Genomic DNA, 19,183 nt, shown 5'->3' with positions numbered 1-19,183 from the left:
TGCCGTTCAGATACATTTTTAATAGGGAAATTAGATGACAATTGGCTTAACCAAATGCTGAAATCGGACAGGTGATCAAGAGTCCTGCCACTCATCAACATGGCCAATAATGCAATAAAGAAAACCAGTAACCTAAGCATAAAAATAGCCTGAAGATCCTGGGGACAGCCATCTGCCTTGGCGAGAGGTGCTCTTGGTGGGAAGCTTCCCTGCTGACATACCCAGGTTATTGAGAAGGATGAAAACCTGAAGCAACAGGTGAAGAGATGAATAGTTTCAGAAGGAAGGGCCACTAGAGTGCTTCTGAGTCTGTAAGGGCATCACTCCATGTCGACATCCATTTGCTCTGTGTCTGAGCACTGGGATTTGTTACGCTCCCATTGGCAAATGGCATTGGCATACTGCACCACCAGCTTATCCATCCAGGTCAAGGGTTCTGGGAAAAGAACAGCACCCTCAAAGAAGCCCAAGTGACCTCCATGAAGTGGCAGCACAAACATGACATTCTCTCGTTTCTCTGCAAAGGGAAAAAGGCATCTGTGTGAGTGATCAGACTCCAGTCAGCTCTTTTTAGCTACAAATAAAGGAAGTTGTATAATAGGTCTCTATTTCACTCACTGGTAGCACCGTATTGTTTAAGAGAATATGCTGCATAGTGGCACTGATTTTCCACTTAAATCACCCCTGTCTCTCAAATTAGAAGGGAAACATCAGAGGCTAAGATGCTGATATGCTTTTATATTAACTTGGTTTAGAGGTGTAATATGCAAAAGGCTGACAGTTCAATGTACCTGGCTTACGATAATAAACATATTACTACTTATGGGCATGTTCTTTTTGATGATTATTTTATATATTTTTCTAAGGCTTATTTACAAATCTAGACGTTTGTTTTAAAAGGGACTGTGTCCTACTTGATCATTAGATCCTTGGAGATGTTGAAGTAATATTAATTAGGAAAAAAGTATCATAGGTTTAGGGCTGGAAATTACCAAAGTCTCCCAGGCTAGCCCCAGACTCTCATGCCTCTTCTAGCTCCTGTCTGCTATGAGGCAAAGCTTCTAAAATTTCTCAGTTCATATCCCCTTTCCTCCCCATCATCATTCTCATCCTCACCAGCTATAAGGTTGGCACTCAAGGGAGAACAGTCCCTTGAACAGTCTATTCAACTGCCACCCTCAATGGACCTCTCTCAATGGTTAACATAACTATCCTTTTATACATCATGTCCTATCCCAATGATTCTGAAACTCCAGCTGCCATGTATGGATCTTATTTCTCATCCCAACTGCCTGCTCCCTTACCCTCATAGCCAACCCCCCAAGATCCAATTTCAGGTTTTTTTAGTGACAGATTTAACAGATTTCTATCTTTTGGTCCTCACTGAGATCTAATCTCCTCTAGAAGGTTATATTTGGCCTGCCTTTCCAGTACTAGGTTACATTTTCTTTCTTACTCTCTGTCTCACTGGTTGCAAGAGGAGAGTTGGAACTCTCCTTGCTCCCCACTGTCACTTCCAGACTCACCTTTTACCATCATTACTCAGCAATCTCTTTTCCTCTGAGATTTATGATTTCCAAATTTATCATCAAATCCAGATCTTGGTAGCTCTTATTAAACTACCTAAGACATTCTTTTTGTTTCCTCAATGAGTTCACTGTCCTCAGGAGAGGATTTCAGAATAAATATTTATTCTCACTAAAATTCTCTTAACTTTCCAGTTCCTCAATCTACCATTTCTAATGACCACTTTACTCCACCTCAGTTAAAAAGTTTGTCATTACTCACAAATGTACCATTTCTACAAAATCTAAAATTCCTTTATATGACTTATCTTTTAGTTTCCAATCTTTCCCTATGTTTACAAAACCCTAATTATGTCTTTATCCTTAATGTAACCTCATTCTCTTCACCATTTCTGAAGTGAATATCCTCTCCTCCTTTCCCTATCTTGACCCCCTGGTGAATCCAACTCTGCATTATCTTTTCCACTCTGTCATCTGATCATTTATCATGTGCCTTGCCAAATCCAACCCCAAACTTTCCCCACCACTTGAATCCTCTGCTCCTATTCACATGCTAGAATAGAATTGAAGTAAACAGAATATAGTACTCACTGGGTTTGTTATAGGCCTCAGCGAGGCCCTCATTGATACTACTGATTTTTAACTTTCACTGATTCACTATCTCATTGTCTACATCAACTGTTCCGAATCTTCTCACTTCGACTATTTGTCAAGAGCTCCTTCATATCTTCTCATCTCACATTGCTCAAATATTTCTCTCCCACTATTTCTGCCTTTAGGAGAGATGACTTTTTCTCTTATCAAAGCCAATTCCTCTATCTCTTTGAACTTATCTCCTTTTGTTTTCTCCAAAATATTGTCCCCTCTATTATCTTTATGATTTCCAATCTTTCCCTATTATTTCCTTTCTATCTCTCTACAAACATGCCCATGTTTCTCCAACCTTAAAAATCCTCAAATTTAGCCTGTGAGTACTAAAAGCCTATGAATACTTAATAAATGGTTCATTTATTCATTATTTCTTATTCCTGGTAATCTATCATTCTATATATCTCCTCCCCTTCTCAGTTACTCCTTGAAAATCCATCTATACAAGGTTCTTCCATTTTACTTCCTCTCTTCTCCATCTCTTAACCCTTTGACTACATCATTTAAATGAAATTTAAATGAAAGTTACCAGTAATCCCTTAATTACCAAAAATAATAATCTTATCCTTGTAGACCTCTCTGCAGTATTTATTGTCTACTTTCTCCTCTTGGATATTATTTCCTAGCTAGGTTTTTGTCAAAGTGCTTTCTCCTGGTTCTTATTCTACCTTTTCAATAGGATCTTTTATCTAGGCCATGCTCACTAACTGTGAGTGTCCCCCTAAGGCTTTGATCCAGGCCATTTTCTTTTTTCTCTCTATTTTATCTCAATTGGTGATCTCATAAACTCTCATATAATTGGTTCCTAGATCTATACATTCAATTCTAATTTCTCTCTTGAGTACTTGCCCAATATCACCAAATGCCTTTTGGACATATTGAACTGGATATGTCTAGACTCTCAGCATTTTAAACTCAACATTTCTAAAATGGAACTTAACTTTCTTTTCAAACATACTTCTTCTTTCCAATCTCCCTAGTACTATTTGAAGCACTACCGTTCTCCTGTTCACCTTGATGCCTTACTCTTACTCCACATATCCATTTTGTTGTCAAATCATGTCATTTCTCTTTGCAAAACATTTCTGGTATATGTTTCCTTCTCTCTATTCACACAGCCCCTGGGCTAGTTCAGGCTCCCTCCGATCTCTCACCTTGACTAGTGCAATAGTCTTTTAACTATTCTCTCTGCATCAATTTTCTCTGTACTCCAAACCATTCTCCACTCAGCTATCCACTCCAATGATTTTTTTCTACTCAATACACTCCCAATAGATCCCTATGATTTCCAGAGTCATAAACTCCTCTGTCCGGCATTTAAAGCTTTCTTACCAGATCCCTTCCTACTTTTCAATCTTCTTAAGTTTTGTTCCTTCTATGTACTCTACATTTGAGCTAAAATGGTCTAAAATCTCACTTCTGCAGGACACTTTTCCCAGTTCCCCCACCTGCTAATGCCTTTCCCTCTGAGATTTCATCCCAGGTACTTTCTATATCTTGTACATTTTTAGTTATTTACAAGTTACTCCATTAGAATATGTGCTCTTTGAAAGCAGGAACCATTTGTACCTTTTTAATTTTTATTTTTTTGTAAATGTCAAAAAAATACTAGTTGATGAATTAATTTAGTCCAGGCTTTTCATTTTACAGATAAAGAAAAATCACAGGTTAAGTGATTTGCCCAATGTTAGTAGTGGTAGTAAATGACAGAGGTAGGTTATATTCAAATATAAGAAATCATAAGACTATTTCTTTTTCATCATGAAAGCTTTTCATTGCCTAACATCTAGCCTCTAGATTACCCATTTCTTCTACTTTCTAGATTTCAAAGGCTTTGACTTAGTGCCTAATAAACGCTTTCTGTTTTGTTCTACCCAATTAAACTAAAAATGTTATTATTCACAAAAATGAAAACTTTGTCCTCATAATGTTCCCTCTCTTATGGTTTATGTCCTGGGGTCTAAAATGGCCCAGTTTGTTCTTCCCACATTTCTTCCTCTCATTCCTCAGCTTTCTTCTTTGTCCTCTATTTCTTGGTAAGTGTGGGATGAGGTCACATCAACCTCAAACTAAATAAACTACCGTCCACTGGGCAGTATTTTTATTCTTGCAGTTGCTTGGTTTTAGTCCCCAGAACAGCTGGAGTCACCATCAACAGCGATGACTTTATATTTTATATCTTATTCTTCTTGTGAAGCTGTGGTTCTGAATACTTTCCTTCCCAAAGCCACCTTTCTCAGTTTACAAGAATCATGATCTGCCAGAGCAATTTCACATAGCACTGGTGAGAGCAGCAAAAGTTCCTGGCTAATAGTTCTGACCTTTTGCAATAGGACAGGAAAATCAGAACATTTCTTATTTAAGTGTTCAGGTGGCAACATTATCAGAGATTCTTTGAAAATGAATAGAATCTTGTTGGATAAAAGCCTGGTGGTGAGAAAAGCCTCCCCGTATAAAAGTTATTTCCAGGAGCTAACTTCATGAGGAAGATGACAGTATTTATTATGTCAGGATTAGTGCAAAAAAGGATCAACAAGAAAAAAAAAAATCACTTACCTGAAAGGGCTTTGGGAATTGTTAAAAGACTATCATGCACCAAGGGGTCATCAGCAGCATTAACCAGCATGAGTGGAACATAAATCTGTACAAGGAAAAATAAAATTAAAGCTGCTGTCTCTATGTACTACCATCATTCCTCTTGAGTGACTAAGCCCTAAAACTCACTGTGCAACCCTTTCTAAAGAGAATGAACAAGGACAAATACCTGGCCCGTACAAACACCATGTCAACAATATATGAATGATAAACTTCTAGTAGGATCAGGTTGATAAACAGATTGGGAGTGACCTTGGCCAAACTTGTTAATAATGCTAGCTGGAGGTAATACAGTCAATATATTCATTCTACTACAAAAATACTTTGGGGGCTGCAAAACACGAGACAAATTTAACATATACTTTCAAAAAACAAACTCTTATTTAATAGAAGTTCAGTTTCATAAACAATTCTTTTCTATTCCTTTTAAAAATCAAGGCTTCCATTTCAGTTACAAACCAAACCAAAACAAAAACATGGGCTTATACTGGAAGTAGGTTGATATGAAAAAAGATTGGGTTTAAGTTTTTAAAAAGCTATTATTAGCCAATGAGGTCACGTGGCTATTAAGAAAACTAATGCATCGTTAGTTTGCATTCAAAAGCTAGGGTTCTTTACTCTTTCTATGTTATAGGCAATTTGGTAAAATCATAGACCCCTTCTAAAAGTGATGTTTTTAGGTGCATAAAAAATACATAGGACCAACTACAAAGGAAACCAATTATACTGAAATAAATATATATTTTTTTTCAAAAACTTTCTTCATATCTATCCAGACACCCCACCTACCCTGAGGTCTCTGGACCTCAGGTTAAAAACTCCTGCATATAATGTCAAGATTATATAATGTCATTATAACTGTGTTACCTAAATATATCTGGGGTCCTGTGTTTAATTCTGGGTAATACATTTTAAAAGAGATATCATTTGGAAATTGGTCCAGGATGATGAGGAATTTGTAAATCATCTTATGAGGAACAGATCAATGAAATGAGGCAAAGGAGAAAACTTAGAGGACATGATAAGTGTTTTAAAATATCTGAAGGGCTTTCCTATAGTAGAGGTAGAGTTCTTCCATATAATTTTAGAAGGTAGAAAACTAAGCAGCACAGGCTAGTGCAAGGATTGCTTATATTTAGAGCCAGAGGACCTGGGTTCAAATCTTGGATCTGTCACATAGTACTCGTGTATCCTTGGGCAAGATGACTAACGATTATGGGATTCAGTTTTTTCATTTGTAACACAAGAGGGTTGGATTAAGTCACCTCTGAAGTTCCTTCTCCCTACTGATTTGTGATCAAAGCTAGGAGGAAAGCAGTTGTCAGTGCAATATATGAAAGAACTTTTGAACAATTTGCATGTACCAGTGATAAAGTGAGTGGCTTGCCTTGTGAGGCAGCAAGTGTTGCATCATTAGAAGTATTCCAGAAGAATCTGGATGCTCATAATCAGAAATCATGTAAGGAGGGCTTTTTAGGGTGCCCAGGAGGTTAGATTACGTGGGATACAAGGTTTTTTCTAACTCCAAGTCTAAGATTTTTAGGTTTGGGGACAAAAAAATAGTCTTATTATTTATAGTCAATTCTAGTCATTCACTCACCCCATGCAGATATCTCATGCAGCTTTCTTCTTCATAGTATTCTTTTAGGGAATTATAGCCATGGAACTTCCTAAGATATACCAAAGGAGGAAAAAATATAAGAAATAGATACTTTCCTTCAAGCCCCAATGCTGGTCTGTTTTATCTTTCTTCTAATTTCCACATTTATCTACAGGAGCTAACATCTTTCTACAATATCAAAAAAGACTAACTATTTGAGCCCAGGTTGGCATTAAGCTAAGAGGCTAGGAAATCCAGAGTCAATACATTTTTTGCAACAGAGGTCTTTCCAGCAAAGGACAGTCTTTGCATCTATATTGCTATAGGACGGGATGACATAAACTAGGGAACAGGAAGTGGACATGTATGTTAAGTTCTTCCTGTTTACCCAGGAGGCAATAATTAGGGATAGACTACTTTTTCTTCTAATTTTAAAAATAGTATTATATTTAATCATAAAAATATATTATGGAATATGGTATAAGAAGTTCATCTAAGCCTAATTTTTACCAGCCTGTTTTTTTTAGTTTCCCTAGTACATTTAAAAAATTATTATCAAACGGTCAATTCTTTCCTAAGTAATTAGTTTTCTGATATATCAAGGTACCATTTCTGATTCTCCCAGGTTTAGTATGTTCCATTGATATATTTCTCTAATTTTTTTTAAACCAATAACAGATGGCTTTGATAACTGCTGCTTCATAATAAAAGTTTGAGATCTAGGACTCCTATTACCCCTTTATCCTTACCTCTTTTTCATCATTTCCCTAGATATTTTTCCAAATGGATTTTGTTATTATATTTTTATAGAGTCCTATAAAGTATCTTTGATGATTTGATTGGCATAATATTAAAAGTATAAATTAAATGAGGTAATATCATTTTTATTACATTGGTATGGCCTAGTCACAAACACTGAATATTCTTCCAGCTATTTAAGTTGCTCTTTATTTCTCTAAGGAAAATTTTAAAAACGAATACACACACACACATAAACACATATACTCACATATACATATATATGTGTATATATATAAACACATATATATGTATATATATATAAGTATTTTGTATGCATTGATCTCCAGATACTTTATACATTTTGCAGATATCTGGAATGGAACTGGTTTCCCTTTCTATTACTGCTTTTTGGATTCTGTTATTTATAAAGAAATTCTCTGGATTTTTAAAGGTTTATTTGGTAGCTGGCAACTTTGCTGAAATTATTAATTGTCTCAATTAGCATCTCTGTTGATTGTTAGAATTTCCAAGTAAATCATCATAGGATTAACTGCTTTTTAACAAAAATATAAAATGCTACAGGAAGAACATCATAACAAGAAGCCCTGACCTTCAACTTTTAGGGGTCAGATTTGATCTGGTTAAGGCTTAAGCATATGATACAGACCCAGAACATCCGTAGTTCAGATGATTCCTGGGAAACTAATTGTTTTCCAGTGATGTTGGGGAGTTCAGAAGTGACTCAAGAATGACAAAATAGACAATTTCAGAGAAACCTGGGAAATCTCATATGAACCAATGCAGAATGAAGTGAGTAGAACCAGAATAACTCATGCAGTAACAACAATAATCAAGAAAAACTTCAAAAGACTTTAGAACTGGGATCAATGAAAGGATAAACTACATCCAAGGAAGAAGTATGTCCCTTACCTTCTGACAGGGAGATGACTGACTCAAAATTCAAAATGAAACATATTTTTGGATATGGTTGGTGAGATATTTTGCTTTGCTTTACTATGCCTATTTGTTGCAAGAATTTTTTTCCTTTCTCTTCAATTTAATAGAAATAACATCAAAAAAGATTTACTACAAAGGAAGCTTGGCTCAGTGAAGAAATTTTTCTGCCAAGTTGGTTTTCCAAACTCCAAATTGTTCCTATCTTAAATGAAGATAGTTAAAATCCATTTTGCTTTTCTGTTCATGTTGAAAGCTTTTTGATTCCCTCTTTTCCTTATGAGGCCATTTTTTGGCCCCATTTCTTACTTAATCTTAATCACCTGAATGGCTGTTGCCTCAGACAAACTGAGACTTGGGATAGACCTTACCTTAAAAAGGCCAAGATCTCCTGTATCCAGGAGAATCTCCAGTTGTCCTGATCTATATCTTACCATTGAACCCAGGTGGCTCTGGAGGAGAGAATGAGGCTGGTGACTTTACACAGTCCTGTCTCACTTAAATCCAATTTATTTGCAAGTCATGACATTACCTTCCTGATGTCCTTGATCTTTTATGAGAAAGAAGGACAAACAACAAGAGACCCTCCCAAGCCTAGACACTTAATGGATATTATTGGTGTGAAAGGAATGTTATTCTCATAAGAATCAGAAGAGGCTTCATCCTCCAAGGAGGATACCTACCTATGATTTAATGTTAGCTTTCCTCTGATCATTCTTAAAACTCTATGTTAAATAAAACCTTTAAAGTTTTTTTTTTTAAATAAGTTCAGGGAGCAATTTCCCTTTTCCCTGCTAAAGCTAAACGCATTAAGCACCTATTTTATATGATGCTATTTTAGAGGAAAGTGGTTTAAGAGATCAAAACTCTTATACATACCTCATCACATTGTCATCAATTTGCATTAGAGATGTTGCTGTGTACAATCTGCTTAAGTCGGTATCCTCAAGGCTCTGAGGTTTCTTAACATTGTTTCCAAAGAGAACTTGCCTGAAATAAAAGTGAATCAAAACATAATTTTGAGAGGAAAGTTGAAGGAACATGCAATGGCAAAAGAGGTCTGCCTTGCCCAAAGGCAATCTACAAGAATGAAACTTTGCCAAGTGTCTATATGTTGATTTGAAATAGATCCCTGTAGCCCTCAGAGTCTGCCAATGAATGAGCTCAGATTGTTGATTTTTGAGCAACTGCAGAGGGAGGTAAGCTGAGACCTTCACTGCCTTTTTAGAGACAAAGATCCTCTCTGTGCAGTGAGAGGAGGCAGTCCAGACAAGGTTAAGAAACTGGAACTGAGACAGTGCTGAATCTTGTAGAACTCTCTCTTTCTCTGTCTTTGTCTGTCTCTGTCTGTCTCTTTTGTTCTCTTTTTGTCTCTGTCTCTTTTTCTGTCTCTCCTCCTCTCTCTCTCCACAATGCAAGTTATCAGTGGACTCTGCTATTGAAGAGTGTGCCGGGCAGCAGGCTGGCTGCATCTGTGGGTACTACAGACCCATTGTCTTCAAAGGCATGTCAGCAATCTGATATTTATCATCTAGAGGGCAGTGTCTTTTCTTTTCTGGATTGGTTTTTTCTCTTAATGAAGAAGGCAATTAGCTTATCCAAAACAGATGGCTAAAACCAAAGAAATATGCTTAGAAAATACTAGATACCATATTTAAGAATATAGCTCCCTTTATATAGATATGCTACAGATCAACAAAGAGGAAAATGAGGGGACTCTCTTCAGGTAGGCCCTAAGGAGCAGTATTACTATATTTCATCTCAGTAGCAGCTATAAATCATGCTGTATTTAACAACAGCTCTGCTTCCCGCTGCAGTACCAATCAATGTTTGATTTGGTGTCCTACTCTAAAACAGAAAAGATAATCCAAAGGAAAGTAAATTGCTTGGCACTGTTACAAACCCATTGCAGAATGTGAAATCTTTCCAGCTTTTTAAAGTTCACTTAGTAGGGGGATTAAATGCTGTTTGTAATATAATTCATACACTAAAAATTCTTTGTAAAATGTTTGGTTTTCAAATTTGGTAAATTCAAAAGTACATGCACCCCCAATTTACTAGATGAGCTAATCGGGACACACTGGAATTTATTTGTTCTATGCAGAAGGTTCAACATCTAGTGATTGGCAGAAAATCTTTCAGATAATGGTTGCCGGGGCTGAGTCCTTGTCCTCCCCAAAAGAAATATTTTACAAATTGACCATTTGTGTCATTGTGTGACCATCGTGTTGGAAAACAAAACAGAAGCAGCATCCATGTCTCATGAATTGGTATCTAGGCTGAAGAACAAAAGTCCCTCCCCCATCCATCACCTTACTTAAGGAGCAAAGAAACTACATTAGAGTGATGGTAGTGTTCAGTCGTGTGTGACTTTTTGTGACCCCATTTGGGGCAAAACTTCTGTAGTGGTCTGCCACTTCCTTCTCCAACTCATTTTACAGGCAAAAAGATTGAAGTGATTTTCCCAGGGTCACACAACTAGTAAATGTCTTGAGGTCAGATTTAAATTCAGGAAGACTCATCTTCCTGACTCGAAACACTCTATCCACTGTGCCATACAGGTGTCCCAGCCATGCTTTAATATGGCACCTTAAAATATACAATTTGCAGATGACAGAGCAAGGAGACCAAATTTTTTCTAATGGTAATTTAAATAAAAAAATAAACAATAAACAATAGTGAACTGATAATTCAGCATTTATTTACTTTTGTTATTATTTCTAGGTCACAAAAAATCATTAAATAAATTGCCTATGGGGATGCAAAAAAAAAAAAAAATCAGACCTCTTTTGTAACTTTTAGAAGCTAATACTCTTTTTGCAAAGACATTCCTAGAACTTACAAGGCAAGAATGAATAACATGACAGCCTATAATTCAGAGCTAGTGTGAGGTATTAGAAAGAAGACTGCAGAGAGAAATAAGACTTAGGTTCAAACTCTGGCCCTGCTACTTCCTCCCTATGGGTTGTCATTTCACTCTTCTAGGTCCAAACTTCATCAGTTACATGAAGAGGATGAACCCTTAGGGGTTTAACATTTTTAAGGTTTCTTTGAGATGTAAATATTATTAGCCTCTAAGTAGTATATACAAGGTGTTTTACACACACCTCTTGTAACTCATTATAGCCTGGTAAGGCAAGGAATTAATCGTGATATGCAAAACAAAGTGTCAGTAGAATTTGGGGCTTTTTCACATGTGTGCTGAAGCTTCAGAGGGCAGATAGTGGCAAATAGTAGGAAAACCAGAGTAATGTTTTGCATATAGTAAGCATTTAATCAATTAATAAAATGTGGGCTGCAATACTGTTGGATACTGATTATGGAAGACCTTAAATCTAGGGAGAAGAGATAAAAGTGGGGAGGCCATTCATGTTTTCTTGAGCAAATGAATTAACATAATGAAAGTGGTATTTTAATAAGAGCAATAAATATGACAGAGACATATTTTGGGATGCCAGGAAATCAAGTAGTGAACCAATGGTTATTTTATTAATACATTCTGTTAGGATTCTTATAAGGTGATAAGTAAGTGCAATTGAGGAGACAGTGGTTAAATCTAGTTTACATTGATTTATTCCTACCACAAATAATGGTTTTCTAGTGATATAATGATTGATGTATACTCAGTGTAGAGCATATAAGCAAGAAGCTCTCAGGGCCAGACACACAAGCCCACTAGAAGCTCTCGGAGGAGGAGACAGATTCATTCCATCTTCCACCTTTGTGCTGGCTGGAGGATGAAGCTGGCAGAGTCAAAGGACTAGTGGAAGGAGCTCTCAGAACCAAGGAGAGAGATAGGCCCCCTAAGAAAGCTAACTGGACCCAAGGAAGGAGACAAGACTTTGAAGGAGACAATAAAGGATTTGGACTTTAACTCCTGATTGCATTTGGGGTGATTACACTGAACTGAAATGAAGGCTGCCTCCAGAAGCCCTCCAAGAAACCTGCTCCCAGAAAATATCATATTTTAGAGAAGAATATTACAACATTCTACGATCATGTTTATGAATAGTCTTAAAAACGCTAACAGTCATATGATATTGTAGTTAAAGTATTATGTAGAGAGCTATTCCCTTCCTGGATTTACTTAAACTTAAAGGTAGAAAATATCTGGTCAGCCTTTGTGTTGAGCAAAATGTCATTTCTAACAAAGGAAAAATTCAATGATTAGGCCAGCAGGAATACCTACGCAGGCCATTCAGACAATTTGATGTTGTAGAAATGAGGGTCCAGAGCCTCTTAATAGCCCCTATTGTAACTAGGCAGCAAATGAGAATGAGCCCCATGAGAAGGAAGGTAGGGAGGGCAATGGTACCTGTGAGAAAGGATGATTTTCTTCATATTGTCAGCCATGAGGAAGTTGTAAAATCTTCGGCACTGATCCCACTGCATGAAAGTTTCCTGTGCCCTAAACCAAACCACAAAATGACAGTCAGAAATGATGAAAATAGGCTTAGAAATGAGTAGTATTCAGGCAAAGACAATAAGTCGGAGGTTTTCTTCATTGTAATAAGATGCTTAAAACAGGCAGCAAAAGCTTTTAAGGTTGCTGACTTTAGCTTTTGGAAAAGAGAATTTTGACTGACAGTTCTAAAGCCATCAACTTTAGAATAATATACTGAATAATCATGATATTGCTAGCAGAGATTATACCAGGAAGAAGCTATTCTGGTGGCCACATCTTGTTTGGTCAATGTCACCTACTGGGGCTTATTTCAACTACTTGTAAATCTGTTGGCCATGCTGAAAGTAACATCATTAATATGATAGTAAGAACGTTTATTCTAATACCATGATTGCCTTTACCCTGTAAATAAGTTTTCTCAGCTTTGTAACAGAACAATGATGAATATGACTGGCATTTTATGAGTGTGCATGTGCATATGTATATGTAGTTTCACATTTGAAAAATGTTCTTTTTGGCTGTATCAAAAAGGTATGGGGAAGGAAATTTATTTTTAGTAACAAGTGAATTTCTATTTTTCTGGTCTCTCGTTATTCACAAGATTAGTGTGACTCCAAATTGATTGATAATTAATGATCAGTCTCAGAACTTTGGGACAGGGGGTGAGAAAATAGAAATGAAATGAAAATGAGAAAATCCTTTTCAAGTATGCCTAGCAGGGGAATTATTGCCGAACAGAGTCCCTTCCCACAGATACCACCATGCTACTTCCATCGCATCCAAAATTATTTTGTGCTCATTTTGTATACAGGTATATATATACACCTATATAACTATTTTGAACTTAAGTCCTCTGAAGGAAAGGATTGTTTTGCCTTTGTCTTTGTATTCCCATGCTCAGCACAATGCTTGACTCATAGTAAGTGTTAAATAGACATTGATTATTGGGGGGTGGGTGTGGGTAGGGGTGTGTAGATATGTTTAGGGACAGCCTACCTTTTATAAATATTTAGTTGCCAGATTTGTATACTTGTATCTGAAGTGAATGTACATTTTGACAAGCCAATAGCAGTGGTTTCATAAACTAGCTAAAAGGATCAGTCCTCATTGATCCCTACCTAATGTCTCTTTTCCACCAGTCTAAGTCATAGCACCAACCGAGTCTCAGCAAATAAAATCCCTTTATTCCTTCCTTGTTCTAATGTTATGAATGTCAAGAGGCTCAATTTCATAATATACATTAATATGTTAACTTAGGTGTTTCATATTTCTACTAAACTCCTAAAAGACACTTTATTTTCACCTTCCAAATTAGAGTGAGGAACTTGAATGATGTGAATCTTTCAAAGTGCAATCACTTGAAAAAAATTATTTTCTTCCAAATTGCCTCAACTTCATTTGGGGACCAGTAAACTTTCCCCACAAAAAAATGTTAAAAATGACAGTGAAAAATGAAATATTTTTTCAGATTTCAGCCCTGAAATCCTTAACATAAGGACTAAAAAAAATGAGCAGTAAAACTCACTGCTAAGAATGTTACTAAAACAAAGGTCAAGAAGGTCCAAGTGCTATAAGCTTTGCACAAAATGGAACAGCAGAAACTGAAAAGTTAAACAGGAATCAACAGTACAATCAAAGTTGTAATAACTGAACAAGTTGGCAAGCCCTTTGGCCCCTTCCTTTGGACCCCAGGGGCCAGGCAGTCTCCCTACATGCCTAAGCAATGAATAGCAACTTGTTTCCTTTTCTAGCTCATACCCTTTGACTTCCAGACAACCTGTCCAGATATTAGACTGCCTTTCCAGGACACTTTTCTCCCATTCTTTTTTGGCTGTACTTCAATATGAAGGAAGGGAGGAGATAAGAAGGTACATGTGAAGATGGAGGGCTGGGACTAAGATTAGATATGCGTACTAAAGTGACTTAATAACAAAATAAGCATCTGAAGAGCTTTGGTCCCTATTAGATACTTAAGACTTGATGAAGTGTTGGGTGGGATAAGATGCTGATTTTCAGTATTTTCATATTGATTATCTGTGATAATATGTATTCCCAAACTAGGTTTTTCTTGTCATCTGTCATATTTCTGGGTCACTTTTTCTATCATCAGGCCACATATACTTAAGCAATGAATGACTTATCTAATCAAAAAGACTGTAATAAATACTTGTCTAATCAAAACAGAAGTAACATAATCATAATAATGCTGTTCTTGTTGTGCACATATACACCCATATATCCTCTACCTCCCAAACAAAAAACTAAACCCCACCAAACCACGTGGAGTAGGCAACTGAACATAACTGAATTATGTAATACTTTATGCACATGACTATTCTCTTTCAAAGTCAAGAGTTAACTCTACATTGGATGTAAGCTGAAGAAGTTTAAGAGAAAGGGAAAACTATGGAACCACACATCTTGTCTCTATATGTCCAGAACTTCATTTGGACTGTTTAATAGGGATGGAAACAGAAGTAGGGAAATGGGAGAATGAGACTAAAACTGTTGAAAAGTGATTTTGGGATAAGGGGGAGAATGTAGTTGAATGCAAGTAAGAAAGTGCTGGGAAAGGAGAGTGGGGTTCCATAGTTCTATCTAGATTTGTAGTATTATAGCACAAATGGCTGCTTTGGCATCACTGAAAATGGTGTTTAGGTCTTTATTGCATTTTGAATAACTGCTTTTATTGAGAAAGTTTTCCCTTTCTCTTAAACTTCTTCAGCTTATATCCAATGTAGAGTTAACTCTTGACTTTGAAAGACTATCTGGATGTTTCCATATCAAGATTATTTCTTGTCTTTAAATACCTGGATAGAAAAACAAGGTTCCATTGTACTTTTGAGAACATTTTCTTAGTAGGAAAGGCAATGGAAGTATTATATTACTAATAACATATTGCATTTGAATAACAATGATTTTTCAAAGCTTTTTTATATTTAGTATCTTACTATAATCCTGTGAACTAGTGATTGGATGAAAAATAATTTACCAGTGAAAAACTGAGAAAAACGATTTACTTATCAGAAACAGCAAGAATATTGTCTCTGCCAAAGATTTTCTTGTCTTTGTGCCTTAATTTTTCACATTTGTAAAACTCATAGGATTATTCCTATTTTCAAGCTTTCTTTCCCTGTATGGAGTATGATAAAAGAAAATACAATTCTTTATTAAGTACTTTGAGCTCCCTAGGGTAAAGATTGCTATAAACTACTTTTACTAAATTGTAAACTTGCTGAAGGAAGGGACCTGGTTTCCCATCTTCGTTTGTAGCATTTAGGTCTTAATTCATAAATCACTAATTCAAAATTTATGATAAGGTTAGGTTTAAGTTCCTCTCTTTTGAACAAACCCTTACTGCAGAGCACAAATTAGCAGTGTCAAAATACTATAGAAGGAACGATTAAAATAATAAAGAATATTATCATATTCTTCATATATTTTAATACATTTTTAAAGTAACCTCAAAAGTACTATTTATGTTAAAATTGATCCCAGGAGTAACCTCTAAAGCTCCATTAACCTAATATGAGCTACCTTTTGTATTTTTTTAAAAAGCCTCTATTTCAGACATTCAGCAGATTCAGGCTGCTCTTTCCCCAGACCTTCAAACTGGCACTTATGACTCTTTCAAGTCCTATGTTTTTTCCATTGCATAGTATTACCGCTCATCTAATTTTCACTCAAAAGCCCAGATGTAGTGTTACCAAACCCATTTAGCAGGGAATATAACTGCAATGTGCATTTGATAATTCTTGTATTGTTCTTTAAAAGGGTCTCTAGTTCCCATAAGGTAATGCAGAGTCAGGCCCTGTGCCAAGTTGGTAATGCTTCTCAATACTAACCTATACCTCTTTTTTTTTTTTTATCTCATTTCCTTTTAGAATCCTTTCCTGATTAATTGCAACCTGGATGATCATTCCAGCACCCTTCATCCCCTTAGCACTCATAAACTGAGGACTCAAATCATAGACTGTCCTTTTCAATCACACAAGGGTGCTCAATGAAAATTGTTCTATATTGATAGTGGTTTTGCAGTTATTGCCCACTATCACTAAGAGACTATTAGGGGTCTTCTCTGAAAAGATGGCCAGGATTATTGAAATGCTCTGTAAACTCATTCTGCCTACTAAGAAATAGTGGGACTTCCCCTCCTTCCATCTTGTAGGTCAGTCCCTAAGAAGTAAAGATGAAGCATATTGCATATTGTATTTGCTTGACCAATTCTCTCACTTACTTTTGGGACTTTCCTGTTGCTAAATGTTTCCAATGAAACTTATACTCAAGATGTCTTTAGACATACAGGCTCAAACAAGTAATTAAATCAAGGATTAACTTGACCACACAGATTCCTTTGGCTTAGGCAGCAGCTGCATATACTGAGAAATTATCACAGAGAACATGGCACATATCATGTGATTTATTTAATCCATAATAATACATGAAGTCATTAAACAGCCACTAGATTTAGCTGACTATAGAAAGCAGGCAGCTGGCTTCTCTCTGCTCCTCCTATTTCCTTTTGCTAGAGCAAGGGTAAACTAATGAGCTTAAATAACAAATGATGGAAATTACTACCCAAATAGTTCTCCAGATTCAACTATGATTTTTTTTTTTTCAGATTCAACTATGATTGATAAGATTGATAAGAAACCCAGAAATACTGATTTTGGAGGAAGGTGAGCCCTCCCCACTCCATTCTGGCAAAAAGGATGGGAGAAGCAATGAAAGATCATAATAATATTGGCCACTTTCATGTCCCAGCAGAAAGGGAGGGTTCAGTTTGTTAGATAATGCCATGGGCAGAGTACTGGACTTGAGTCAGGAACACCTAAGTCCAAATCCTGGCTCAGACTTTTTATGTTGAGGGACATGTTATTGATGCAAAGACTAGGGCAAGTCTAGACACCAGAATGATCCAAGATTCAGCTTCTTCATTTGTAAATGGGGATAATAATTCCTGCACTATTTGTTACGAGGTTAAAGGGCTGTTGGGAGTCTCAAATGAAAATTATTAGGATTTTTTTTTAACCTCCTTAACAGTTAACATTCACTACACCAGATGGAAATGTGTTCTAGGATGGAAAAGAGATTAAAGGGCCCAGCATGGAAAGAACCGTGAGCTAAAGGTTAAGAGAAAAGTCAAACAAGATGACCCTTGGTAATTAGAATCCTTATTCTTCAAAGGTTAAAACCATTGCTTATCTCATGAAGTTGACATGGGAATGAATGAAATAAATAAAATAAGTAATAAAAATACTTTCTGTCTCCAGAAGGGGGACTAAATACATGTTGTTGCAAAATTTATAGCTATTTATCATAGTATAGACTTTGTACTTTTGTTTCCCCATTTGAGACACAAACGCTGGTCATAAATGATTCCCCCCAGTAGAGGGAGCTAGTGTAGCAGAATGAAAGAAGCTTCCATTTAGGAGAAGCAATCTTTGCAGAAGTTTCTGGCTTTTTTTCTTTAAAACAACAACATACATTTTTGCATCCTCTTTTTTTTTTTTTTTTTTTTTTGGTAGCCAATAATCCTGGCAGATTCAATTTATTTATTTATCTGGGTTTTTAAAAAAATGGTATTTTATTTTTCCAAATACATGAAAAAAGTTTTCAACATTCTCCTTTGTAAAACCTCAATGTTCCAATTCCCTCCTTTCCCCGTCCCCTCCCTCCCTTCCTCCTCCCGGCTCTTTCATCCCACCTCTCTGCTCCCCTTCCCTTCCCCAAGATAGGAAGCAATCTGAAATATGTTAAACATCTTTTGCATCCTTTTAATGAATATTTTTCTGGTGCTTTGAAAGTCAAGTTGATGGATAGTCAACAAGGAAAGTCAAACTGATGTCCTCAGTTTAGACAGGTTGTATTTATAGATAACATAATGGAGGCCAGGCCATTCTGGATACATATAATAAAGTCAATTAGAAGTAAAACTTAAGACTCCTCTGGCTTGACTAACTTCAAAATTAGTTGGTTTCTAACCTATCACTTCCTACCTCAATGATTTTACCAAAGTCATAATTGTGCAACATAATGTTAGGCTTCATAAAGTCAAGGAAAACCCTACATTCAGGATGGTAGAACCCAAATGGGATGTTCCTGGTGTAGAATAAGACCACATTTATTAAACATCATTCAGAAAAGGGGTGTCCTATAAGTAAATTTTCCAGAGAGCTAACTTACTCCATTTTGTTCAGATCTTATTCATTAAAAAAAGGAATTAAGTACTTATACTGTATATATGTTATTACCTTAACTATATTTGATGAAAATCTAGGCAAAATGTTATTATATATATTAAAGTATTCTTAAAGAATGCAGAAATTTTCTTTTATTTGATGATATAGGATAAATATTATGGAAAAATATATCATATATTGTAAAGAAAATAAAGTCTAGGAGAAATCTGATTGGATAGTAATAGCTAATATTTTTGTATAGTTTTTTTCAGCATATAAAATACTTTGTACCTTTAAAGAATACACTTTTGTTTCCACATATTTGATATATTACTTGTGAGCTGAAAATAGTCCTGATTCAGAACAGCTGCAATAAAATCAAGATTAAAAAGTATTATTTCTTTCCACCTGATTTCATAGTTTTGATAGGTTTGCTTTTATTTTTGTTTTTGGTGGGGTGGAGGGAAAAGAAGAAGGAGAAGGAAGGCGGAGGAATTCCAAAAGAATTAGAGATAGTGGAAAGAAGAATAGA

The 19,183-nt window shown here is 36.0% G+C and overlaps 1 protein-coding gene across 3 annotated transcripts in view; it reads right to left on the bottom strand.

The window, feature by feature from the left end:
- The window catches only part of ABHD2 (abhydrolase domain containing 2), a 112,547-nt gene continuing 93,364 nt past the window's right edge, over positions 1–19,183 (bottom strand). For all 3 annotated transcript variants that reach the window (XM_003755527.4, XM_012542481.3, XM_012542485.3), the window contains 5 exons: positions 12,380–12,472; positions 8,944–9,054; positions 6,370–6,439; positions 4,731–4,815; positions 1–517 (listed from right to left, as the gene is read on the bottom strand). In XM_003755527.4, coding sequence (XP_003755575.1) covers positions 321–517; positions 4,731–4,815; positions 6,370–6,439; positions 8,944–9,054; positions 12,380–12,472 — 556 coding nt within the window. In that variant the 3' untranslated portion in view covers positions 1–320. The remainder of the gene's footprint in view (positions 518–4,730; positions 4,816–6,369; positions 6,440–8,943; positions 9,055–12,379; positions 12,473–19,183) is intronic.

This window comes from Sarcophilus harrisii, chromosome 2 (assembly GCF_902635505.1).
Source record: "Sarcophilus harrisii chromosome 2, mSarHar1.11, whole genome shotgun sequence".
Taxonomy (NCBI): domain Eukaryota; kingdom Metazoa; phylum Chordata; class Mammalia; order Dasyuromorphia; family Dasyuridae; genus Sarcophilus; species Sarcophilus harrisii.
Note: the sequence above shows the minus strand (reverse complement) of the source record. Positions and strands in the feature narration are given on the sequence as shown.